Genomic DNA, 26,149 nt, shown 5'->3' with positions numbered 1-26,149 from the left:
TTTACAGGTGCTATTCCGGCTAATTACGTTTGGCTTAAATGCTTTTACTTTACGTTATGTATCAAAAGAAATAATTGGTCTTGTGAATGTAAGGTAATAAATCATAGTCATTTTATTAAAAATGAAATATTAATGGTTCCAAATTATAATAGTTTTATCTCTATTTTCTGTTTGGAATGAATTTGGGTAAATTACTTAACTTTCTGCTACTTGGCAGGTTCCTGCAAGGAGACATTTTGAATTGTATGGATGGATCAATGTCTGCAGTGATGTCTAAATGCAAATTTGAGTTTGTGATTTAGTTTCTTGAATAAATGCCTTTTCCTCTAAATTATGTAAATATCTAGTGGCTTTTGAAAATGCTATGTTGGCAAAGTCATTTCTGATTTTAATAGATATTCAGTAGCTCTGAGTGTTTCTTGAAATGACAGGTTTGCATTATTTCAAAATGTAAAATATACTGGGTTTAACTGTATACCATGTATTGCCAAATTTACCAGTTTCCCTACCTTCCCTTAATTCACAGAAACCTTGCCTGAAAAAGAATAGCCACATCTCCTATACTACACTTCTCTCTTTAAAAGAGAGCTGTGCTGTAGCTTGATGCAGACTTAGTGATACCTTAATGTAATTTTTTTTAGCTACTGTTATTCTAGAGCAAAATTACTTCTGAAAGAATCTGCTGTTAAAGATGTAACCTGATCCACCAAAGCAATAGAACTCTACCAGAGACTTAAGAAAACTTTGAATAATGTTTTCAACGTACTCTGTTTTATGATTTTCATTTTGTATATTTCTTGATTTTCATTTTTATTATGAGACGCTCAGGAAACTTGTTTTTAGATAGGTGAAAAATAAAAATTTATTTTTTGTTTAGTTAAGTTTAGTAATGCTGTAAACATTGGGAATACATAGATAAATCTATGGTGTAAATTAATAAAAATAATTTACACTTTTCTTGAAACTGTATAATATACTCAGTGAGTTACAATTACACAGAAAATGGTAAAATACTGTAAGATTACTTTGTTTCTGTACTTAATAGTGTTACTAAGAAACTTAGTGTAACATTTAAACATAACTTCGACAGGATCCAGAGAAAAGAAGCTTATGCTAACATCCGGGGATCATTCCCAAGCATGAATACGTATATCTTCTAGTTGTTATATTCTGCAGAAATGAGAGTTCTGTCCACTTCAGTTGTATTACACCCCCCCACCTCAATTCACAAAATACATGTAATCAAAGTAAAATAGAAAAACTTCACTGAGATTTTTTATATAACCTCAGATTTTTAACAGCTAAATTTAAGAATTCTTTAAAAGAAACAGCTATGGATTTATAAAAGGTTAATTTCAAAAAATGGTCTAAAACATAAATACTAATTTGAAAATGCATATTGGGGCAGTTCATATTTCCTTGTTAAAAAAAAAAAAAGGAAGCAGGATTTATAAGCTTATTAATATTCAAAGGTCTAAGTCAGTGTTGTCCAAACTTGGCCACTTTAAGATGAGTGGACTTCAACTCCCAGAATTCCCCAGCCAGCCATGACTTGAAGTCCACTCAGTGGCCAAGTTTGGACAACACTGGTCTAAGTTGTGCCTGACACGACATGTATAAAATATTGTGACCCGCCCCAGTTGCATGTGACCCCCAGGTGAGCACAGTGCACAACTGAGAACCCTAAGGCAATCAACTCTTCTTTGGTACATATTATTGATAGTTGTTATAGTTATTAACTATAGTTAATATAACTGTATTAGTAATAAGAACAATATTGATAGTTGAAATTACCTTTTTAAAATGAAACTACCTTTTTCTTTCTGTTTCTTCCCTTTTCCTCCCAAAACATTAGACTGATGCTGCTTTATTCAACAGTGGTTTTCTTAGCCAGGGAAGCGTTCCGTAGAGCTTGTCTGAGTGGGAGCACAAGGAGAAACTGGACCCAAACATTTAATCTTTTATGGCTAACGTAAGTTCAAATGACTCATTTGAACATTTTGGCAGAAGAAGCTGCAAGGTTTGGAGATGTGTTAGAGTTAGCTAAAGAAGCCATTTCATATCTTTGAATGAGACAAGTAGGATATCTGGATGGATAGGGGGCAAGCTTCCAGCTTTCAATCTGAACACTTTTTATATTATCAAAAGGAAAATATGCAGGATATTAAGCAATTTTGCTTGCACTTTTGAAAAGGTAGAGGAGCTTGCTTTTCAAGTCATGGCTGTGTTGAAAAGCAGGCAGTTGAGTTCAGTTAAGATAGAATATGAAATTCTTAAGTCACTTAATATTTATCTAAATTGCCACTGATATCTTTGAGCTTATCTGTAGTAGTTTCATTCCAGGTATTTAATTCTAATGCATATATTAATTACCACATCTCCCTAAACCACATTTGGAGGGTACCAAGTTTAAAAAAGGTGCTGTACAGCTCTTGGATGAGAATTCCTCTCTTTGGAAGAATTCTTCTTGTTCTGCTGCCTGGAAAAAGAAAGCAATTTCCATTTTTTAATGTTAATGTTCCAAAGTTAAATAAACTTTGGAAGGTTAGCGCCGGTGGGAAAAACTGTGGATCTTTTATATCATACTCTGCTTTAGTAGGAGAAATGCTTGCGCCTTGCCTTTTTTAGTGAGTGAAGCAGCAAATACAGTCTCTCTCTCTCTCTCTCTCTCTGTGTGTATATATTTATCCATGACCATACATATTTGCATATAACACCTGCAAATTTGCGGTTTTTGCTGTTCCTTTTTTACTTTTTGTGTTTGGCTATTAGTTTCCAAAGAGCAGCCCTACCCTCAAGCACTGAGAGAAAGATGTAGATTTCTTGAATAAATAAATATGTATGCAAAAATCTTACGAGTTGTAATGCATTTCAAAGGATATTGTAATTAAACAACAGCAATAATTTATTCATACAGATGTAGGGAAAAACAGATGCATGTATTTCTGAAGTTTATTGTATTGATTCTTGGTTTACTAAAAATGGGTGTAGATTTTTCTAAGAATTCACTGTTGAAGATGAGAGAGAAAAGAACAAGTTATGAATTTTGGCTTAAGGGTTTGTCTTCTTAACTTTTGTAGAGTTCCTTTGGGCGTATGTTGGTGTGTGTTCTTGGGCTGGATCTGGCTAGATATACTTGAAGTTCCTGATGAAAATGCAGTTCCTTACTATAATTTCGGAGTACTTGCTTTTGGTCTTTCTGCTGTGATTGAACTCCTAGGTGAACCTTTTTGGGTTTTAGCTCAAGTACACTTATTTGTAAGGCTAAAGGTTAGTGAAAAATAAGTTCCTTTTATTTTTGTGTAGTTGTACATAATTCTCCTGTCTCCTATTTCCCCCACAACAACAACTTTGTGAAGTGGGTTGGGCTGAGAAAGTCACACCTCTGGCTTTCATGGCTAAGGGAAAGCTAGAACTTAGCCTCTTAGTGTCTAGCCCAGCACATTAACCGCTGTGCCAGACTGGCTAAGCAGTGCTTAGAAGTGCTATTGCACTGGCAAAATGAGGCTTACATTGATGTAGCCTTTGAGAACCCACACCTGCATAGCCAAAGTACATGACGATTTTTCCTTTTCATCTCTAGCAATTGTTTTCATTATCTTCCTTTCCCCTTCTGAGCTGATGATGGCTTTGTTTATAATGCAGAGCCATCATTGCAGGCCCAGAGACAACATTTGGGACTAGAAGATTCCTTCCGTAGGATTGCTCAACCTCTTCATCATACTTGACTCCACTGAAATCAACAGGATCTTTAATCTTTAATCCTGCCTGATTTTCCTGAAACAAAGCAAGGGTAACTTAATTGGGGTCCAACTCATTATTTTTGGCACAGAGGATGTGGATACCCAAACAATTGAGAATATCATCCTAAAGGAAAATGGTTGTTCTTTGAGAAGTTTCTGCTGTTGTAGAAAATATTTATGGCTCTTCAGAGCTACATATTTGTAGAAATGTTTCAAAACAAGAATTCTGGATCGCATGATATTTGAATCTGACACATAAGTATTATCATTAGGAATTTGTGTATCTAATAAGATCTTTTTATGTTCTTCACAGGTGATTGCTGAGAGTTTTTCAATGCTTTGCAAATGCTTTTTGACAGTCATTCTAGTAGTTTTGTATCCACACTGGGGGCTCTACATCTTTTCTTTGGCCCAGGTACCATTTTCTACCTGCTTTCTTTCCACATATGGGATCTATTGTGAATTAGCTGTAGAAACTGGTACGTTTTTCTTAAGCCAAATCATATTGATGGTGTTCACAAGCAAATATGTTTATATCCCAGTGCACATTAGCCACATATAACTTTTAATTTAGCATGATGGACAACTGGTATGGATGGAAGGCTAGTATATGCTTGCTTCTCGTGCAGTAGTGGCAGTGCTACTCTGCCAAGGAGGTGAGATGAATTATAGGGGCAGAAGTGGGTTTGTCTTGAAAATAATCCAGCACTAAACTTCCTACCCATAGCATCCCCCTCATCATCTTAATTTTTCTTGGCCCAAGATGAGGTGTGTGTGAGCTGAGAACTGAAGCTACCAGGTTCCCCCTAGAGAAAAGTCATAGTGCTTGTAGCCTGTGGCCCTTGGCAGCTGCCTCACCATGTTGATCCTTAAGCAGGGGCAGTCACCATCAGAGTGGTGTAATTGCGTGACCCCTGAATGTTGCCAGTGTTCTCTTTTGTTGTTGTTCAAATGGAAATGTTGCTACACTCTCCTGTTGGCTATAAAATATGAATTATTTTTTCTTTGCAGCTTTTATATACTACCATTCTAGTATCATGTTACATAATATATTTCATGAAATTTTTGGGTTCTCCTGAAGCAACAAAAAAATCATTTCCTATTACTGGAATGGTATCTTTTTTGCCTGCTTTTGGACAAAATGAGGTAAGTCCAACAACTTTAAAAAACCAGGTAACTATCATTTTGGCACAAGAATTTTTTTTGTTCAAATTTTCCTAAGAAATCCTTAGACTGAGTATCATAGATGTTACAGGTAGCTGTTAATCAGTTTTAGTACCACACTGTCATTTTTCAGGTCTTGGTTGGTTGCATTTTTTAAAATATTTACATTTTATTGTTTTAAAAAATAAGCATGTAATATTTGTGCTTCTGTGTGCGCATTTTTATTATATGGTAAGTTCATTTATAACTTGGATATTCGATATAGAAAATAAAAACATCAGTACCTGAAATGGTCTGAGACGTATTTGTTCATAGGCTTTTTATGAGACCTAATTCTGGTACTTAAACAAAGGATATATTTCTATTCCAACAGAGCAATCTTGGTATAGAAATAATACTTTTTTGCCAAGGAAACCTAAGAGAATCTTGCAAGTCTGATTGTGCTGTACCTCCTTCAATGAATTAGGGAGGCATCTGCCTGACCCGCTTCCAAATGTTATCTGGCCATTCTGGATTTAAAAAATGCTTCAGCCCCTTTTGCTGAGGTAACAGTTTCTGCATATCTCTGTCAAGGTCATCTTCCTTACTCTCTAAATCATGTGGAACATTTCTGTGCATTAAGGTTTTTCTGTACCTCAAAGAGTGACACCTCACAAAGTACCATCTGTCCAGTCTATACTTGTAAGATTGTAAGGAGGAAATATCAGGAAAATATTTTATTAACTAGCATCAAGGGCCATTTGTTTATCACCATTGAGCTATTCTTGAGTAGTTGTTAAAGTTATTTCATATCCCCCAGCTCTTTTTTTAACTGTATTTTTATCATAATTCCTTTTTATATATTCCATAATGTTGCATCACTGCTCATTCCTACAAGCAAAAATCTTCCAGTGATTTCTCTAAACCAAGATTTGATAAAACATGTTTCTAGTGGCTTGTTACTTTAAATCCATAATGTATTCTTATTTATAAAAGAGTCTAACAAATCTTTATGCTTAAATTAATATTCTGATTATAAAATAGTTATTTTGAATAATCCCACCTTATGCTTTGTATTTAGGTTATACAAATATCATATAAAAGATAACTTACGTGAATTCAAAATGCTGACCTACTGTATAGTGCACTCAACAAACTACAAAGTAGATATTAAGTTTAAACAGTTAAGATACCTATGCATGAAAAGAAATGAAAGTCCATTGGTTCAGCATTGGTGTCACTGAATTTATTAAGGTGCAGACTATTCTTTTGATTTTAATGAAACTTGACGTTGAATGAAGTTACTAAAATAATTCTGAAATGTTCAGAGAAGATTGAGGTGGCATGAACTACTGTAAATTAACTTTAGTAAGCAAAGATACATTTTCAGCCATTTTAATATTAGATTTAAATTTCATCTAGTGGATTTTTATTTATGTAAACAAACCTTTACATCTAGAGATAATTATCTTTTAGAAATAGTAATTATGTTATATTGTACAGAAAATGGCTTTTGCTAATAGCTGGGCTAGCTAAATCATCTTGTATACAGATAGTTTTTTCAGAAAAGTATTAGAGAACCTTATATTTTCTCTGTCATAAAGGCATAGTTTATTCTAATATGAAAATACATAATTAATTCTAATACAAAAAAACATACGGGTAAGCTAAAAGGACAATGCATTTTAACCTTCTGGTGACCAATTCAGTAGAAGAGGGTATAATAGAAGAAATTTCCATGATCTGCATATTAACACCTGGCTCTAGAGATGAAGAGTCTTCAACATTAACACTTGCAGAAAAGATAACAGAAACTAGGCCAGGAACAGGCAAATATATGTGTATATTCATATTTAATTAAGACCTCGTATCTTTCAAATCAGGTGACTTTTTCAGAGGTTATATCAAATAATATTTTGACTGCCATTATCAGTGTAAAGTAAATTGAATCAAGCTTGACCCCTGGTAACTTCATGGATATGTCCATGGAGTTTTGGCAGTGGTATGGAAATGCTTGCCATGGTTTTCTTCTGGGATTTTTTTTTTTTTTTTTAGCCTTCCCCAAACTGGTGTTCTAGGGAGGCCTATCAGTGAAGTATTAACTGGGGCCAACTCTGCTATGTTTCCAAGCCCAGACAAAGTGGGCCAGTGAACTGTCTTGATAAGTTGTATTTGTATAATAATAAAAAATCCTTGGATGTTAATATCCTAAAATAACATCAGGTTGGTAACAAAGGATAATATAATCAACTGTTTTGCCAAAGGCAGTGGTTCTTTTTAAGGATCCAGAAGCAATAAACACACAAGTGGTTTGAAGTTAAAGTGTCTTTATTCTAAAGCAGGCACAGTAGTATAGTAGTAGTACAGTAGTAAGTAAAATATACAATACCAAGCAAGCTTTCCTCAATAGTTGTCGGGAGCCCCAGTGGATGACAACGAGGAGACCCCAATCTCTGGCCGGTACGCAACGCCTTCCCAGTTAGGTCTGCATCAAAGCTCCACTTGAGCAGAACTTCAGGGCTTTTTATCCTAAATTTTAGAAGAATGCTATGTGCCTCTAAGGGCAGGACCTTAATCACACCTGTTGTTTTCAGGTTTCATAACTTAGGTTCTTTCCACCAGATAAGTTGAGGCGAGTGGACAGCAGCCGATTCCACTGTTTATGGTATCCTCCCAAGTTCCAAGGCCGTACCATCCCAAAGCAACCAGCCTTGAAAAACACATTTCATGCCAGAGGACCTTGACTGGCCTTTAAAGAAGCTCAGTAATTAACTTGGTCCAGGAGACTTGGGAATAGAAGGAACAATTGTGGCACACCATCCTAAACTCCTCAATATACAATAGTCTTCTGGTGATTTTTCTCTACACCAACCATGTAATAGAGATTGATAAACCCTAAAATTGTAATATGAGATTCCTTTGTATCTTGTGTAGCCTATATGCTAGCTGGGAATCCTTGGAATTTTAGCTTGGGTACTTGGTTGAAGAACGTTATGTACAAAGTTCTGAATTTACCTTACTTTATATACTTTCATCCAAACAGCTTAAACAATTCTGCAAGCTATCTCTTATAGTATCTAATAAATGAATCCATTTTATACATGAGTGCCCACATGGATAGTGATATTATATGAACTGATAATCAATACACAATACAAGTTCTGATGTGATTAAGATATCTCCAAAAATTGCTGGCTTGTTCCCAGAAATTGCAATGGGAAATTGTCTGGAAGCTAGTTCATACAGTGCACTCTCAACCTGATCCCTTTATCTGTGCATGGGAGTCTTGTTGAAGGAAATGGGGGGGGGGTATGACATCATGTATATAAGCCTAGTTCCCAAGCGCACACATGTCATGACACATGACATCATTTTTTAACTTACTTTGGCCTGTACTTGTATATATCCAGATAAGATTAGAAAGCATCAGTCAGGGCCATTTTTATGTGGGTACAAACCATGGTTGAAATTATATGCATATTATTTACAATTTACAGGTTATATTAATATATTAAGATTTTATTTCCTTAATTATACCAAATTAATTGTATATATTTCAGGATATTGTTAACTGGAAAGAAGCAAGGCTGACTTGGAGTTTCTTTAAGCAGTCATTCCTAAAACAGGTTTTAACAGAGGGCAAGTATGAAACTTTCTTCAGCTTGAATTTTCCATTCTCAATACCCTTCTGCCAAACAATAGCAATAAAAATGTCATTAACTGACAGTTCTGTATTTTTTAGAATTGCTGGTATGGGCTTAGGCTAAAGAGCAGTGAGAAGCATGCTGTTTCCATGAGTCTTTTTAAATTAAATGTATCTGTTTAGTCTCTGTTCATTGCAAAAGGGAAGTTGTAGATGAGAGCTTGAATCTACATAGGCCGTTTTGTGAATGAAAAGGCACTTTATATTCATGGAAGGTACTGAATTCTTTAAAGACTCTTTGATGAAAGAAGAGAATTCAAAATATCTGTCTACTATTTCTGCTTGCAGCCTCATATATCTCATGCCCTTGTTATCTCCCAGATAGACTACTGTAATGTGCTCTACATGGGGCTACCCTTGAAGAGTATCCAGAAGCTACAGCTGGTCCAGAATGCGGCCGCATGGGCTATTTTTGGAGCCCCAAGAAGGGCCCATGTAACACCATTGCTCCCCAAGCTGCATTGGGTACCAGTTTGCTTCCAGGTCCAATTCAAGGTGTTGGTTATTACCTTTAAAACCCTACATGGCATGGGACCAGGTTACTGAAGGGACCGCCTCTCCCCTATGACTTCAATCCATCCCACCCGATCACACAGAGAGGGCATGCTTCGGACCCCCTCAGTAAAGAACTTTGATTAGTGGGGTCCAGAAGGCGGGCCTTCTCTGCAGTAGCCCCCGTTTTTTGGAACATTCTGCCCCCAGAGGTGCGATTGGCCCCCTCGCTCCTGGCCTTCCGAAGGGGCTTGAAGACCTGGTTCTGTCACTTGGCCTGAGATGGGGAGGGAACACTTCAAGCAGGGGGATGGCTGGCCCCATAGTGGCTGGCTGTCCTCAGCCCGATTTTCCATCTTCTTGGATTTTCCTTTTTTAGTAGTTTTTAAATTTTAGATGTATTATGTATTTTATGTATATTTATGGTTTTAATGTTTTGTAAGTCGCCCACAGTCCCCCATTGGGGGGAGATGGGGGGGAGAAATTTGATTAAATAAATAAATAAATATCTAGTTTACATAGACATCCATCTCTGTGTGAATTAAAATTAATAGAATTAAAACCAAACCAAACAGAACACAAAAAGAAAAATAAGAAAAGTAATGGAGGCTAAGGACAAACCCAACTCCAATCATAAGAAAGACAAACTCACAGTGAGGGGCACATCTAACGTCCAGAACCCAAGACCTGAGGGAACATCCAAGTCTTCAAGGACTTCTGAAATGCTAGCAGGATCAGGGTTCCATGAATCTTGTGATATGGTGTTTCAGAGGGCAGGTGCTGGAACAGAAAAGACATGCTTCCTGGCCCTGCGCAGTTTAATAGACATGCCCACCTGCATAAATTTAAGGGGCAGAAACAACCAGAGAGAGGTGGTCCCACAAATAGCCTGAGGCATGGGACCGGGTTATTTATGGGTGACAACCAGCATCTTGAATTGGACCAGGGAGCTAGTGCAGCTCATGGAGCAGTGGTGTAACATGAGCATACTAAGGTGTACCATAACTGCTCACATTGCTGCATTCTGGACCAGTTGTAACTTCCAAGTGACTTTCAAGGACAGCCCATGTAGAGTGCATTCCAGTGGTCTACTCAGGAGGAACTAAGGCATGAGTGACTATGAGCAGTGCTCCCAATCCAGGAAAAAATGCAGTTGGCACACAAGATGGATTTGTGCAAGAGCCCTCGTGGCCACAGCTGCTACCTGCTCTTTGAACAGGAGCCACAAGTCCAGGAGGACCTCAAATTTGCACACAATTCTGACTGGGCAGTGCTATCCCATCAAGAACTAAAGATGGAAGATCACCAGAGCCAGGGGCCCTAAAACCCAAAGCCATTTGGTCTTGCTAGGGTTAAGCTGAACCTGTTCTTCCCTATTCAGAGTCCCACAGCTTCCAGATATCCAAGAAAGAACCCCAACAGCATCACTTGCTTGGCCTGGGGTAGAAGTGTGTAACAGAATTATCACCATACTGATGATAACTCACCCTGTGTTGGTAAATGACTTCACTCAGTGGCTTCATGTAGATGTTGAATAGAAATGGGGAGAGCACAGACCCCACAAAGAAGGGGTCTTGGGGTAGAACTCCCCCCTCTGTCAACACTATCTGCAACTGGTCCTGGAGGAAGGAGAACCACTACAACACGGTGTCTTTCCACTTCAAACCCCAGAGCTGGCCCAGAAGTATACCATGATTAATGGTATTGAAGGCCACTGAGAGATCAAGGAGAGGCAGGATGGACACATCAATCCCCATCCTGCTCCAATCAGAGGTCTTCCACGAGCACAATCAATGTTGTCTTGGTCCCATGTCCTGATCTGAAACCTGACTGAAAAGGGTTCAGATAATCTGCTTCCTCCAGGCCTTTCTCAACAACCTTCCCTAAAAAGGGAAGGTTGAAAACAGGATGGAAACTGTCCACATGGTTGGGTTTAGTGAAAGTTTCTTGACTAGAGGGTGGACTACTGTCTCCTTAAGCCTCAACAGGACCACCCTTTCTCTTAAGGATGAATTCATAATTGCCTGGACCTAGTCACATGTCTCCTGGGAAGTCTTAGCTTAACCAAGAAGGACACAGATCTAAAACACAGGTGGCTGAATTCACAGCCTTGAGAATCCAGTCTGCTTCTTCAGGACCAATAGGATGAAACTCTTCCCAGATAGCACAGCCAGAACTTTTGAACAACTGTTCAAAGTTCAAAACAGTTGTTTGGAGCTTGAAAAGGACTGTTTTAGCCAGTCTGGAAATGTTTTGAGCTCAAAATAGAACTGTTTTGACTTTAAAACAGGTGTTTCAAGCTTGAGTGATGTTCCTGACATCAGATAAGCTCCAGCTCCAACCTGGCTTTTTCAGTAGGGACTGAGCAGTTGTATTTGTTTTATTCCCCCTGGTGGGTGAATGTCTTCTACGTGCAGGTTATTCACTGGTATTGGGAAATTTATGTTCATCTTATAGACTGTTTTTGTCTTATTACTTGTTGAGGGTCTGTAAGGTGCTCAGAGCCAATTATGATTGTAACAGCATATAAGCTTAGTACATAAATGTTTTGAACTTGAAGTGGAAAATTTCTAACCTGAAATGTTTTAACTTGCAAACTATAGCTAGTAATACCTTTATAAATATTGATACTGAAATAGAGTGTATTGTACATGTTCAAGATATGTCTGAGGTTTGTAACTCCATAGAAATCTGTAAGTATAATGGTGTAGGAAATAAATACTAATTTGAAGTATTAATTTTATAGGTGAAAGATATGTGATGACTTTTCTGAATGTATTAAATTTTGGAGACCAAGGTAGGAAAGACTTTTAAACAAAATTTACATACATGAAGGAATAGGTTAAAATCTAAAAATAGTCTAAAAACATTTTCATCTCATTTTGAGTTTTGATGATAAATGTAATAAGGGTTAGAGGTATTTCTTGGTGTGTTTTCTAATACCAGCTAAGCTGATTATGAGGCTAAGATTATAAAGTATCACTAATAATTGTGTAATATTTTGGATTTCATTCTAAAATCAAATGCTTTGGACTGTCCAGGAGGCGCAAATGGAGCATGTCTGTGCAACTCCTCAAAGCAGCTATGTCTTTTCTCTCTATAATGATATTCTAATATCAGAATATGGAATTACATGGATTTTATTCTCATTGCCTTGTAAGCAAAGTCATTACAGGAGAACTTTTAGAGATGTACCACTAATGTCAGGGTAGAGCTGCATTGAAGCCAAGTTTGATCAAACCTTTATTATAGTTTGATCCCATAACCCCAGCAGTCAGATACAGATAAAACAAATACATACATATATATGATTGTATTGGTATGGGTGGGGGGGAGAGAAGAAATTAATGCAATTTTTCAAACTTAGGGAGAGATGTAAAGGTGCAAAATTAAGCAACCTGGGAAGATGCATCCGAACAATGATCAGATGGGAGAAGTGACAAACAGAAATCATATTTTCTCACAGAGAATTTCTTTAGGATAGGATAGATAGGCATTCCCTGTAGAGAGAACCACAGAGGAACATAATGTTCAAGGATTCTCTTGGGCCATCCCCATAAGGACATACATGTTGGTGTAGAGGAGTAGCTTTGTAACATCACAACAGAACAGTAGAAGGCAATATCTACCCTGTCCAAAGGCCAGGCCTGGTGAAATTTGCATGAGAGTTAGGAAGCTGGGACATCCCCACTTGGAAAGATTGCACTTAGATTGATTTGAAAATCAGGGTCCCAGATACACTGTTTAAGAATAGTTCTGGCATTTTCAAAGCCTAATGGCAAAGGCTGTCCAACAAGAGTGCTAAGGAGTGAAGTTTGCCAATAACCTTTTTTAATCTAGTTGACTTAAAGTGGTCTTTAAGAACCAATAAGGCTAGGCTCACTGGGAAAACTTAATATTTTTTAAGATTAACTTTAATCTTTGACTTTAGCCAAAGATTAAAATGATGGTACAGGTAGTCCCCAGTTTAAGAATGAATTCCATTCCCATGGTCTGTCCTTAAATTTGTATGTAAGCCAAAACAGTATTATTATATAATATTGTATAAGTAGTATGGTGTAGTTAACTCAAACCACTGTGTATTTAACTCAAATCATTGTATATTTAACTCGCATTTTGCTACAACAGATTCCATTCTTAACTATAGATCATCTGTAAACTCGGCATTCTTAACCCGGGGACTACCTCTACCAAACTATCTAGCATCCACAGAGAACAAGCCCATATCTAAATGCAGAGCAGCATTCTTAATACATCTTGGGACTGCAATGATTGGTTTAATAAACTTAATGATTTCAAGGATATCTTTCTAAAAGTACAGATTTGGGTACTTGGAAGAAGCTGGGACCTCAGCTACAAAGCCCTTGCAAGCTGCAGGGATAAAGTGGGCTCCCTTCAAATGAAAGAATCTCAGAATAGGTGAAGAGCTATGCTGAGAAGTACTTGCCAGATATAAAAAACCGTTTTCTCCATTATAGTGAAGTCTGGAACAGTATTCTGAGATACTTATGAGTGCCTACTTGCTTGATAGCATTCCCTTTAGCTTGCCAATTACAATTTTGTAACAGTTTTGTGCAAATAGTAGAACTTTAGTTTTCTGATAGTTTGTTTATATGTCACATTTATATAACCGCCAATCTCACATAAAGTGTCTCTGGGCGGTGTACAACCATTAAATAAAATAATAGGTGGATAAAAACAAGCATTATAAAAGATAAAAAAAATACTGTTAAAATAAAAATGTTATCATTTTTGTTACATGTTATTCCTTGGAGCAGAAAGAGGCCAAGGGTTTCAGTGACCTTCTCATTCTCACCTGAGGGGCAGACATGGTCACAGTGTTGTCAGCATATAAAAGAGTTGAAACTACTCGAAGTCCTAATGCAGGGGCTGATGAGCAGGGACAGACTAGTCCAGGGTCTGGACTATTGAGTTAATACAGAAATTAAAACGCAGAGAGGATAGAATGCACCCCTGCTTCACCTATATCTCAAAATGGTGTAAGAGTGGAAGAAATGAATGAGAAAGTGAAACCCTTTATCTGTTGATGATCCCCTTAATTTTTCCACAGCTTCTCTCTCGGAATTAAATTAAAGTCTGATTTAAAATCAATGAAGCCTGTGAAAAGAGAGCCTCTGGCTGGGAAGAGTATTTCTTGGTTAATTGGTAGAGGACCAGATAATGGTTAAAAGTTGATTGGTCCCCTCTGAAACTTGCTGCTCCTCAGTTTTCACTTTCAACACAGTCCAGTAGTTTTAAGTAGAGATATAGCTATATAGCTTAATTGTATTAAGCAAGCTGACAGGTCTGTGACTGGCAGGGTCTAATTTATTTCATTTGTTTTGTAGAATAGAATAAAAATGGCATGATTCCAGTCAGTAAGAAAACATACTGAGCTGCTAATATCGATGAAATAGGACATCTAGTACTGGAGCCCACCTGTCCTTATTCTCAATAATTCTGGGGGATAAAGTCTCCCTGTTGTTTTGCAGGTTTTAGTTATGAAATAAGATTCTTGAACTCAGATGTGGACAGTCAGGAAGAACATTTTGAGAGTAGGTCACAGCTGGATCCTCTAATGATTCCTGTGTGAAAATACTCTGAAAATACAATAATTCTCTAAATAATAATCTAAATAATTCTCTAAAGATTCTTCAGATTTTTTCAGTTTCTTTTGGCAAACTGGATCAGCAGGGCAATTAAGTTCCCCCACTCTTCTGTTATAAGTTCTCTTTTCTTTCATTTTAGAAGGACTTTGTTCGTCTTTTTTGCTGTAAAAGTGACTGGAATGTATCTGGAGAGTTGTTAAGTCAGAAGGCATTTACTGCTGTGGGAAGGGCCTTTTTTCCTTTGATACAGTTGGGTTTGGATCTAATATGGGGGAGACTAGGACAATCTGAGGGTGATCTTGATTGAAGAGCATGAAGCAAAAGGATACTATGTTAACATCTGGTCAGGAAGGTCTGCTAGGACCATTTATTCCAAACATGCCCTTTTGTTGTGGAACTAAGAGGGCAGCAGGTTTTTTCTAGGAATTTGGTACTTGCTTTAAGATCCAGCAGGTAAATTAAAGGGAAGTGATTGTTGTCAAAGCAAATTCCAATACAAAATGAGTTATTGATGAACATAGGTGCATAATACCAATATATAATTTATCACATTCCCTTCTTTGGCCCTTAGAAAGTGAGTTCCCCATTAGAATCCCCCGGCAGTGCCATTTAGAAGTGCCATTGTCCATTTGGGCAATGAAAAGCCTCACGTTGTTACAGTGCTTGTCTTTGGTGGACTGTCAGACCTGGAATAATAAGAGGGGAATATCTAGCTATAAATAGATCACCCATAGCTCAGGTTTCTTGGAAAAAGAACATGTGAAAAGCAGTAATGCAATTCAAGAAGGTCCCTCACTTTCCATCCAGCAATGTTCCAGCAGAGTATGGAGATTAAATTGTAATCATGGAGGAATCAGTATTAGGGACCTCAACTGATGACCTGAGTAAACCATCTGGGGGAGAGGGGACTAATTGAATGGAGTGAGGATTTGGCGAATCAGCTACTAAATGGTGGAGGGCGAACAGTATCCCTAACTATTGATTTGTTTTGCCTGTGGAATCTTCCATTAATGCAGGTAAATATGAGGCAGAAGTTTGTTTTGGATAAAAAAAAAATCTGGGAAGGGCATAGGCCCAACTGGGGGACAGCATCAGTGACTGCAGAGCTTGAAACCCCTGGGATTGGGGGATAGCTATCAGTGAAGTAGCTATTGGTACTTGGGAGATAATCAGAATTGTGGGGAGTCACATTCAGTATGAATATGAACAGGTCTTTGTGGCAGTTTCTAATTATATCCTAGTGATACTGTACGTAAACTTCAGTGAACTGGTTCTAAGGATATAGTTTCTCTTAATGGAGGAAATTAGATGGAATTAAGATGTGCCATATACATGATAATAGCATATAGTCATCCGATTCCATGTTAATGAAGAAAGGATATAACATATGCTGCATTGGATAAATTGATACTGCTGGCTTTCTTACCTGGCACCCTCTAGGTGTGCTGGGCTTTATTTGCCAATTAATTCAGAAAGCATTGAATTATAGGATTTAAGTCCAACACATCTGGAAAACATCAAATTGGGAATTTCTGTAATAGATCAATGGATATGAAACCAATGCAAAGTTTTGGTGTTTTTAAAATTCTGTACTTTGAAAAGGAATAGTTTATTTTTCTTGGAACTTAAAATGATTTTCCATTTGTATGAAATAAGTCTGCTACATATTTAATCATTGTTTGCTCAGTATAGTGTGAAATGCAGTGGGCTTCTCTATTTTGTTGATTATTGTTATAGAAAGAAATTACAATATTAATTTTATTTTTAAATTGATATATTGCCTTTAGTATGGGTTGCAAGTGCTAGTCACAGCAATTTATGCTGAACATTGTAGAACTTTATGTATCTATAATACGCATAATACTTTTAATCTTAGTGCAAAATGCAGAAAAATGGTTTTAAGTAAAGACTAATTTATATTTAGCATATTGTGAGCAGACACATTCTTACTATTCATAGTTTTGCATTTTAATTTTTAAGAAATAGTGAAAATATTAACTGTATTTTTCTCCTCCTTTACAAAGGTGTATATGATATTGTAAACAACCTTGGTTCTTTGACAGCTAGATTTATATTTTTACCAATAGAAGAGAGTTTTTATGTGTACTTTGCTAAAGTTCTAGAACGTGGGAAGGATATAAAGTTGCAAAAACAGGTAAGTTTAGTCTTATCATTCAGTAATCTAACATAAAGGATGAAAGCATCATTGTTATCTAAAACATGAATACATTTTTTCATTGGAAAGAGAGAGGAGAACTGATAGGTATATAATTAAGCATAGAATGGAGAATGTGCATAAGATTTTTTTCTTCTCATAATACAGAACCTCTATATTATAGAGAGCCACCCAGTGAAATTGAATGGTGAGAAAACAAGGACAGGTAAAAGGAAGGAATATATCAGTTTTTATTAAATTTTAGAAATGACGGTCTGAAGTTAATGGAAGGTCTAAAAGGCTGAGGGATAAGTGTATGGATGATATGGCCTCAGAGGATGGGGAACTGTTCATGCTCTACTTCAGGAGTTCCCAGAAAGAAATTGTTTGGCTGATTTCAGAACACGATTCTGGTCTTCTGTCTAATCCAGGAGGCCTCTGCCTATGTTAACTGGCTCTTGGGTGGTTCACAGAATTAAATAAGAAAAGTTTTGATGTATAATGGTTTTCAAAGAAAATTAAAGAAAACACGTTGTTCTATTAGGAATGTGTGTGGAAATAAAGGGGTAGGTACAGAATATATATAAATATGCTAAAATTGTCCTGGAACTTGTGATTTAAAAGCAGGATTTTACTTTCATTCCTGTAATTCTGTAGTAGTACATTATTTTCAGTGACTGCATTTAGGATTGGATTGTTAGCTTTTGAATAAGTATGAATATACATTTCACATAAGAGATTGTAAATAAAATCAATCCAACTTACCACACAGGCTCTTACTGTGGGGAAAAATTGGAGGAGGGAATGCTACATGTGCTGTCTTGAGTTCTGGAGAAAAGATCTAAATCTAAAACAAACTGTACAGGATGATTAAGGCTTGGATATCTCGGGCACAGACCACTAAACCTGGAAGGCCATTAAATGGCATCAAAGAGGTTTTCATCTGCAGTTATCAAGTGGGCATCTGGATTTTTGCAGCCCAGATAGGGTAGCCCTAAGTATCACCTTTATTTTAAGAATTGATTGAAGTAAAAAACAAACCAAAATCTGGGAATGTTGAATGTTCTTGCTTTCCTTTACTGCATTTGAAGGTAGCTTTGTTAAATGTATTTACTTTCCCATAGCAGATTTCCCAGTGAAATTAGGATATTTTAATGAACAAATTTGTGCAGATTAATTTTTGTCTGTAACATTCAGCATACCACATACATCTAAATGTGTCTACTATCAAACATATTCTATAAAAATGGCCTTTGTTAAATTATTATAACTTCACTATGACTAGAAAACTAAATATAGCACATTGTAAAATCTAATTATTCTGCATGTTAATTTGGCATAATAATCTTGAGCATGTAGTTTTGTTGTTTCCATTAAATAAATATAATTCTTTTTTAGGATGACATTTCTATGGCAGCTACTGTATTAGAATCACTGTTGAAACTAGTGCTTCTGATTGGCTTAACCATTACGGTATTTGGCTTTGCCTATTCGCAGTTGGCACTGGATCTTTATGGAGGATCAATGCTCAGTTCAGGATCAGGTAATACCTGTTTTCTTTTTAAAAAGTACTTTCATAAACATCAAACTATGTTGTGAAAGCCTCTTTGATACACTTTTATGTCTGAAAAAAATATGGAAGATTTGGAAGAATTGACACATAACAATTGATATGTTATGATTGCATGTTATGAAGAAGTGTGATGATTACAGTAGGTCTATGGCAGGAGCTACCAGTACTGAAATGGAAACATACAGATGACCATTAGATGTCAGCAAAAGAGTTTTCTGTATCTCTGCTGCCCTCTCATAGTTGTCCAGATTTTTGCAGCCTAGATCTTATAGTCTTAGATTTAGTGCATGTTTGCTAGGGCTGTGCAATGACCTGAATTCAAAGGGAAAAAATGAGTCAGAGTGTGTATAGACATGCATGTTACACTTATCTGCACTTTCTGAAATCAAACACATATTTTCTATAAGATCCGAAAAAGATGCACACTCTTTCCCTTCAAATCTGGCTTGCTGCATAGCTGTACTTTATGCATCTGGATTTTTGGTGCTGTTGTGAGAAATTATACATCTCTTTAATAGTACAACAGTGCTATGGATCCTCAGATGGTTTTCTGGGTGCCATATCCATCTTCCTTTGATGGAAAGATTGGCAACCATTTTGAAAGCAGACTCTTCATAGAGGAAGTAGGAAGGGGAATTATGCCGTGAGAACCAGGTTTTTTAAAAAGTAAGAAAGAAAACAGGAGGGTGGGGGGAAGAATAATTCTTGCTCCCTCATAATTTATGTTATGTGATCCCTCCCAAATGAAACAATGTAATTCCCTCTGAAAAGTCTCAATAGTTTTTCCCATGTGCTTTCAAAGTCAGTGAGAAAATGGGAAGAAGGGACAGTCTTCATGCAACTTTAAGCCTTTAATGTGGCTGAGTTGGTTATTTCAGGCAATTTTCCATTGACATATATGCTTTAGCATCAAGTTTAGGACAAGTTGAAAGCAGACATGAACTAATTGAGAGCCATGATCAGAGTTATATTTAGCATATATGTCAATGGCAAATTGCCTGAAAAATCCAACTCAGCCACATTTAGCTCAGAATTGTTGGATTTTTTCTTCTGAGTTAATAGTATACTTTTGCAGTGATGTTATTGTAATAGTTGTCTTTATTTGTCAAAGCAGCATTGTGCGTTGTCACACTCCCAACATGCAAAGTTTTAAATTGGCATTGGACAATACATGTGGTTGTCACTGAATTTTATCTCTTGCTTGGAATCTTGGAGAAAGAGGACTATTCTAAAAGACCCCAGCTTTCATGGAACAATATATTCCTGTTTGTTATGGTTGAGTGTAAAACGAGAACATGAAGAAGCAAATAAATGAACTCTACTGTCATGTTGTTAGTTGTTTACCTCCATATTCAGTTCATCATTTATAAGTGGAGTAGGAAACCTCTGCTCTCCAGATTTTGCTGAACTAAAGCTTCCAGGTTCCTTTGCCACTGGCCATACTGATTAAGGTTGCACAGGGGACAGTAGTCCAGTAACATCTGGTGGGCTGCAGGTTCCCCATCTCTGATTTAAAATATAGCAGCAACCTTTCCCTGAGACTTGAGAGAGTTGCTATAGTTGAAGTAGATTTTATCAGTCTGTCTGTTTATTTGGTTTGACTCTCTGTATAGCAGCTTCATATGCTCTGCATACATCTATCTAGCTTTCAAGGGATGACTCAATTTTTTAATATAAAATTAATTTTGGAATAAGCAGAATGGGTCGGTCAATTGTACTTTGGCATCTGCCACAGGCATGAAAATGATGCATAAATTCTGTTAATGGAATGCACATTAGCAGCAGCCATCTGGCTTGCAATAGGCTTTTTGGTGGCCTTCAGAATTGAACAGTTTGCCTAGTAAAGCTTTCTCTGATATCGATGGAGACCAAGAATGGAGGATTGTTGGTAACTGAAATGCACCCAGAGTTTAACCCACACTCAAACCTAATTATTTCTACTATTTCTTATACTGTGTTTGCTTTGAAATTGAATACTTGAATACTTTATATTGCACAAGATTTTTTAAATAGTTAGATTGTAAGTTGATTGTGCTTTTAGAATTTATTAATATTTTTGTTTGCATTTGTGCACAAAATTTAGGTTATATGCGATTAATCCTCTTGTCACAACATTTAATCAGGTCCAAGTCTCCTTCGCTGCTATAGTTTGTATGTCTTGCTGCTTGCTGTTAATGGGGTAACAGAATGTTTTACATTCGCTTCAATGTGCAAAGAAGAAGTGGACAGGTAATGTAAAATGGTTAAAAGTTAACTTTAATTCTGTATTCTCTGTAACTTTGTATGAGGAAGAGAATCCAGTTTGTACAACAAGTCCCTCAGAATAAGTGATAGCTTATTAAACTTGATAGCTACACTCTCTCATGGATAGAAAAATCTATTCATTTATATGAGGAACCATTCATGAACTGAAGGATCTAATCTAACTAGGAAGTTTACTGATTGCTAGAGAAGCAGTTTATGTACATAACTCACTTAGTCCCTGAAGGTTCACATAGACATATAATCAATTAGAGTTGAAGGGTCGATTTTAATTCAGCTTGTCAAAGTCACGTTAGGGGTGTCCCCGGTAAATGAAATTGCACACCTGGTTATTGTGAGTGAGGGTGAACATGACCCTGGGTCTGATTCTTCCATTCAATTAGTTCTACCACTTAGGCATAGGAGGTATTCATGAATACAATTCTCCAAAAGGATAATAAATTGTGAATTGTTTATAGTAGATTGTTTTCTAATATATCAAAGGGCTAAATTTCAAGTCTGTATGATATTACCCCAAGCTGTACTGGGGTGTGTGTGTTGAATTGGTTAGATTCTTACCTATTTGAGGTCCTAATAAATAAAACTTGTTTGTTGGTGCAGTTCCTGTTACTTGCCTACAGCATGAAGCAACTCACCTAATTATAACAGAATTTATTAACTAATCCTCATTATGTATGAGGATATACTTGATATTGGCCTCTTTGTAAAGAAGAGTTAAGAGCATTCCGGTTAGAAGCTTTTAATTAATTTGTATGTGCCTGCTCTGGATTTGGAGTGGGGAAAACATTTTTTTCTATTTGGACTGTTCCATCCCATCCAGTAGAACAGAGGCTTTCAAAATTGTTCAGGCCACGGAATCTTAGTTAAAAAACAAAAATCTTGAACCTCTGGTGCCTGCTTCTGAATGTCAGTTGACAAGCCCTGATCTTTCCACCATACCTTAGAAAAATTGCTATTGCTGCCCCCAACTGCATTCACGTGATTCCCCTCCCCTTTGCCCCAATATCATGGAATTCCATAAAGTTTTCATGGAACTTTGGAAAACCTGCTGTAGCTTTCTTCCTGTAGTTTCTTATCTTTATCCTATTGGGTCTTGCTAAGGGCTTACCAACTGCAAACTGCAGCAAATTCACATTGTTTCTTTTAAGTTTCTGGTACCCTTCTTTCTTTACTCTTGCCGTCTCTCCGGCAGTCTCCCTGTTGGGTTTCCTATAAAAAATCGGCAAGAAGAATGTTGATTGCTAGTATTATTAGCACATTATAGCGGCAGTACTCAACTGGTCAATATTCAGAGGCTTTCCAAGAGGCTGCCAAGTTCTCAATTTCAGAATTTTTCTCTTGTCATCTGTCCACTATTGCAGAAAATGCAGTTTAAGTAACGGATTTTCACATTTTTGTAGGAAAGACATGATAGTTACAAAGAAGAACATAATTTATAATTTTGTAATATTCCAGTAACTCTATGTTAACAATTATGTCCCTAGATAAAGATATCATAGAGTTGGGAGGTAAAGAATTAACATGTAGAAAATGGAAAGGTCTTTTCTTTCTTTTTGAATGAATAAGAAATAGGACATTTGCTTCACTTTTGCAATAACCTGTGCCTGCTACTGTTTTGGTTTCATAGACAAGTTCCTTGAAGTAGAGAGCCAAACATCTGTCTGAGTATTCAGAGAAATCATAAAGCATGGCAAGAGTACCTACTCTGTGTGTGTGTGTGTGTGTGTCTGGAGTTGTGTGTATCTGTCTTGCCCCCAACATTCTATTTCTGGTGTTCCTGTATATTGAGCGTAAAGGGCTGAAGGATTAATCAGCCCAGTTGGAATTTCCTTTTGGGATGGAAAAAAGGACAGTTAGGTTTGCTTATTCATATTCCTCCTCTACATAGCACTGTATTCCCCCTTCCAAATTCTGTGCTTTATCTCTACATTCTTCAGGGTATTTCTCTAATGCCTACATAGAGCTCTTGTTTTCTGATAACATATGGTTATTGCTAGGTATGTTCCATTAAGTTCATGATATTCCTTTTCAAGGAAGATATATATCTGACTAGCTTTATCAGCAATCAGTGAACATCCTAACTGGTTCATCTGCCTATAAGGTAGCCATCCACATAGTTAAAATATTCAGCTATTCCTAGTGATCCCTCACTGAAGTGTCATACTTTTTTTATCTGTGGGATGTCTTAAACAGCTCTCAGTCACATTATTCTGAGTGATGCATTATGTAAACTTACAGGGATACAATAAAATGCTAGTCCTAATCAATAGTTCGTAAAATGGCATCAGGAACTTAGTGACAGTCTTATTAAATACATAATGTGCAATACCCTAAAATAAGCATAGCCATTAGTATTTACTTCTCCACCATTCACTCTTATGTGAAAACAAATGAAGTGCTACATTTGGTCACAGCATTGCAGAATGAGCAAACTCTACTCATTCTGCTTGATCTTGGGTGCCCTGATCTCTACCAGTACTGATCCCCAAACCTTGTATTCACTCCACAGCCTCTGCTATATAGAACGGTGCCTTCCATGAAAATGAGACTCATTATAGATAAAATTCTAAGTTTCGGTATGAGGGTTAGCCTTTAAAAATAGTGCAGCTCCTTCTTCAAACAGTAACCTCGCCATAAAGGTACAGCTTAGGCTTTTCTGTTGTGGCTGTGACCTAAATTCAGTCCTGTGACTGGCACAATAGCAGCTGCCATTGATGCCAGCCTACCATTACTTTGCTCTGATACAACTGCATGTTGTAGAGGTCCTACCTGAGTGTTGCTTATAAACTTTATAAGAAAGTAACACTTGTGAGGTGAATTTATTCTGTTTAGTAAATTTACTATTCAGTGAATTTATTCTGTTTTTCTTTGGGTGAAAAGCTCTGATGTATACTAACTCTATGTATACTAACTTTATTGACTAAGGATACGTCTTGGAAAGCAGTAGCTAAAGTAGATTTACTCTCATTAGATATATCTCAGTCAAATTTAACTTTATAGAAAACGTATCCCACTGAAAACAAATGATTAACTAAAAGTTGTTTTGATATTTTGAATTACATATTTAAGATAATATAGGCTGCTCTGCCAATTCCTGTCACTATGCAGCTGAGTCTTTCATAATTTTGGTTTAAATTGACTTCTGATAGGTAAAATACATTTCAGAGAGTTGTAAGATGTGATTAATTGTAAACTCCCATACCAGTAAAGCTACCCTCTAGTGTGAAAGGCAAAAACCTTGAAGATGCTCATTACAGCATTCTAGTTTAAGATCAGAATAATATTGAATTAATCCTCATTTTCATGAATTCGTTATTAATTCCCATTTCCCATGCATGGGTGTCTTTGTGCATTAATGAAATTTCTTAGACAGTGTATAACTGTGAGGAAAGCAGAGACATTGAAATGTTGAAAGAATATTTAAGGTATTATTTAGGTTAGGTTTTGTCAGTGGTGTTCCATAGCAAAATAATTCTCTATATATAAATGTGTGGGCAGAGAGAAGAGATACTGTTATTAAATATTCCATTTTAAATTGACATAAGTAGATACTATTATAAACCAACATCCACATAACAGAAATATTAATATTGACAGACAATCCTTTAAAACCACGATTACATTCAATATTTGTGGCTACCTTTAGATTTGATCTTCTCTTCAGTTCTATCTTCAGACTTCATCAGCTTTTCATTTCAGAAGTGGAAGCTTTAAGCCTGAAATTAAAAAGAAAACAAACCCTTAATGAAAATTATGATGGTTGCTTATTACATCCATCCCATACTATGTCATCTGGTTTGGACATAATGCCAAACTACGCTTTAGTATGACATACACAAACTTTCACTCTCCTGAAGTATTGCAAGAGATTAGGCGTTTTTGCCTATCATTATATATCTTCTCTTTATCATTATATCTAAGTCCAAAACTGATGTTAATCTTTGTAATAATGGTTAGGGGACTAAGTCAGGATCAGCAGCTGTGGTTTGAAATTGGCTTTCTCAGCCATAGTTAAAAACCTCAGTTTGCTATACTTGGGATGTAATGATAATCTATGCTTAGTTAAAAACAGAAATGAAAGCTTCTAATCTTTTTGAGGCCACAACAAAAGATAGAGAAGAGGGAGAAAAAAGATTCAAAAAGTCAACATTTAGTATTGGGTCTCAGTGAGGCTTAGATTTATAATAAAACATTTTCTCAAAGTTCAAAGCAGTGCATATATTGTAGCTCACACCTCCCTATAATGTGGACCTACTCTGTCTCTCCTACATTATGAAGTAATTATTTGGAATGTATTTTTTTTCCACAGTAGTCAATAGGAAATGTGTTTTTCTTCTTTTAAGTTTTCAGGAGGTGGTAATAGATGGGAGAAGAAGATGAAACAATTAAATCTCTTTTTCCTTCTGACCATATCTGGAACATTGCTGCTTTTAGATTACATTGATAAATTGTCTGGAATGGATGGACAACTTACAAATGTCAGACATACGGAAAATGAGCCAAACACCAATTCAGCACTTGAATAAAATTATGTGTTCAATTTGCTTCCCAAATCAGTCCCCAGGGAAGGAATGGGAACTCACCTACTACTACATCTACATTACAGGATATTTCAGCTGGGGGCTTGCTGGTTCCTAAAGCTTCTAGCCAGTGAGACCTACACATATGAAACCAGTTAGTGTTTCTCAACCTTGGCAACTTTAAGGTGTGTGGACTTCAACTCCCAGAATTCTCTAGCCAGCCTTGCTGGCTGGAGAATTCTGGGAGTTGAAGTCCACACATCTTAAAGTTGCCAAGGTTGAGAAACACTGAGTTAGAGGTTTATTTCAAGTACTCTAAAACTAATTCCATCTCTAAGACAGTAAATTGCTAAGATGCCAAAATGTATACATTTTTTTCACTTATTTCATTTTTGTTTTTAGGTATAACTTTGTGATGCTGGCTTTGTCCTTTGTATTTTTGTGCATGTCTTATTTCTTGACCCATTGGCTAGGGAGCATAGGATTTATCCTTGCCAACTGCTTCAATATGGGGATCCGAATTACACACAGCATCCACTACATCTACAGATATTTTGGACATAGCCCTTACAGACCTTTGAAGGGCCTTCTTATTTCACCTAGCCTGCTTTTTGTTTATGTCATCAGCGGAGTGAGCACTGTAGTTTCAGAGGTGAGTGATATTCTTTTTCTCCCAATTTTGTTTTTGTTCTGTCAAAGCAGGGGTCTAAACTAGCACTTTGTTCTACCATTTGGAGAGTCACTTTGTGAAGTGCCCCTTTAACCCACTATGTCAAAATAGCTGCATCTTCTGAACTTGCCCACTTAAAGGCCCTTTTCTGGTCTTCTGAGCCTAGAGAGAAAAGTATCTTCTCCGGATGCCCACACATGCTCAGAAGACCAGGATAGAGTCTTGAACACACCAGACTTTCAACAGAGGCAGCCCCCTTGATGGCTTAAAGAGACCTTC

At 36.7% G+C, this 26,149-nt stretch overlaps 1 protein-coding gene across 1 annotated transcript in view; it reads left to right on the top strand.

Annotated features, from left to right (window-relative positions):
• RFT1 (RFT1 glycolipid translocator homolog) overlaps nucleotides 1–26,149 on the top strand; it is a 45,135-nt gene that overhangs the window by 6,479 nt on the left and 12,507 nt on the right. The window contains exons 2-12 of the mRNA XM_007432757.4: nucleotides 8–93; nucleotides 1,856–1,972; nucleotides 3,081–3,270; nucleotides 4,057–4,158; nucleotides 4,755–4,889; nucleotides 8,447–8,525; nucleotides 11,828–11,878; nucleotides 16,715–16,845; nucleotides 18,244–18,388; nucleotides 20,542–20,647; nucleotides 25,603–25,852. Of these exons, the coding sequence (XP_007432819.1) occupies nucleotides 8–93; nucleotides 1,856–1,972; nucleotides 3,081–3,270; nucleotides 4,057–4,158; nucleotides 4,755–4,889; nucleotides 8,447–8,525; nucleotides 11,828–11,878; nucleotides 16,715–16,845; nucleotides 18,244–18,388; nucleotides 20,542–20,647; nucleotides 25,603–25,852 (1,392 nt within the window). The remainder of the gene's footprint in view (nucleotides 1–7; nucleotides 94–1,855; nucleotides 1,973–3,080; nucleotides 3,271–4,056; nucleotides 4,159–4,754; nucleotides 4,890–8,446; nucleotides 8,526–11,827; nucleotides 11,879–16,714; nucleotides 16,846–18,243; nucleotides 18,389–20,541; nucleotides 20,648–25,602; nucleotides 25,853–26,149) is intronic.

The sequence above is a fragment of the Python bivittatus genome, unplaced genomic scaffold, assembly GCF_059951505.1.
Source record: "Python bivittatus isolate LINGU-HERP-01145 unplaced genomic scaffold, Pbiv_v1 ctg000080_np1212, whole genome shotgun sequence".
NCBI lineage: Eukaryota > Metazoa > Chordata > Lepidosauria > Squamata > Pythonidae > Python > Python bivittatus.
This window is presented reverse-complemented; position numbering and strand designations above follow the sequence as displayed.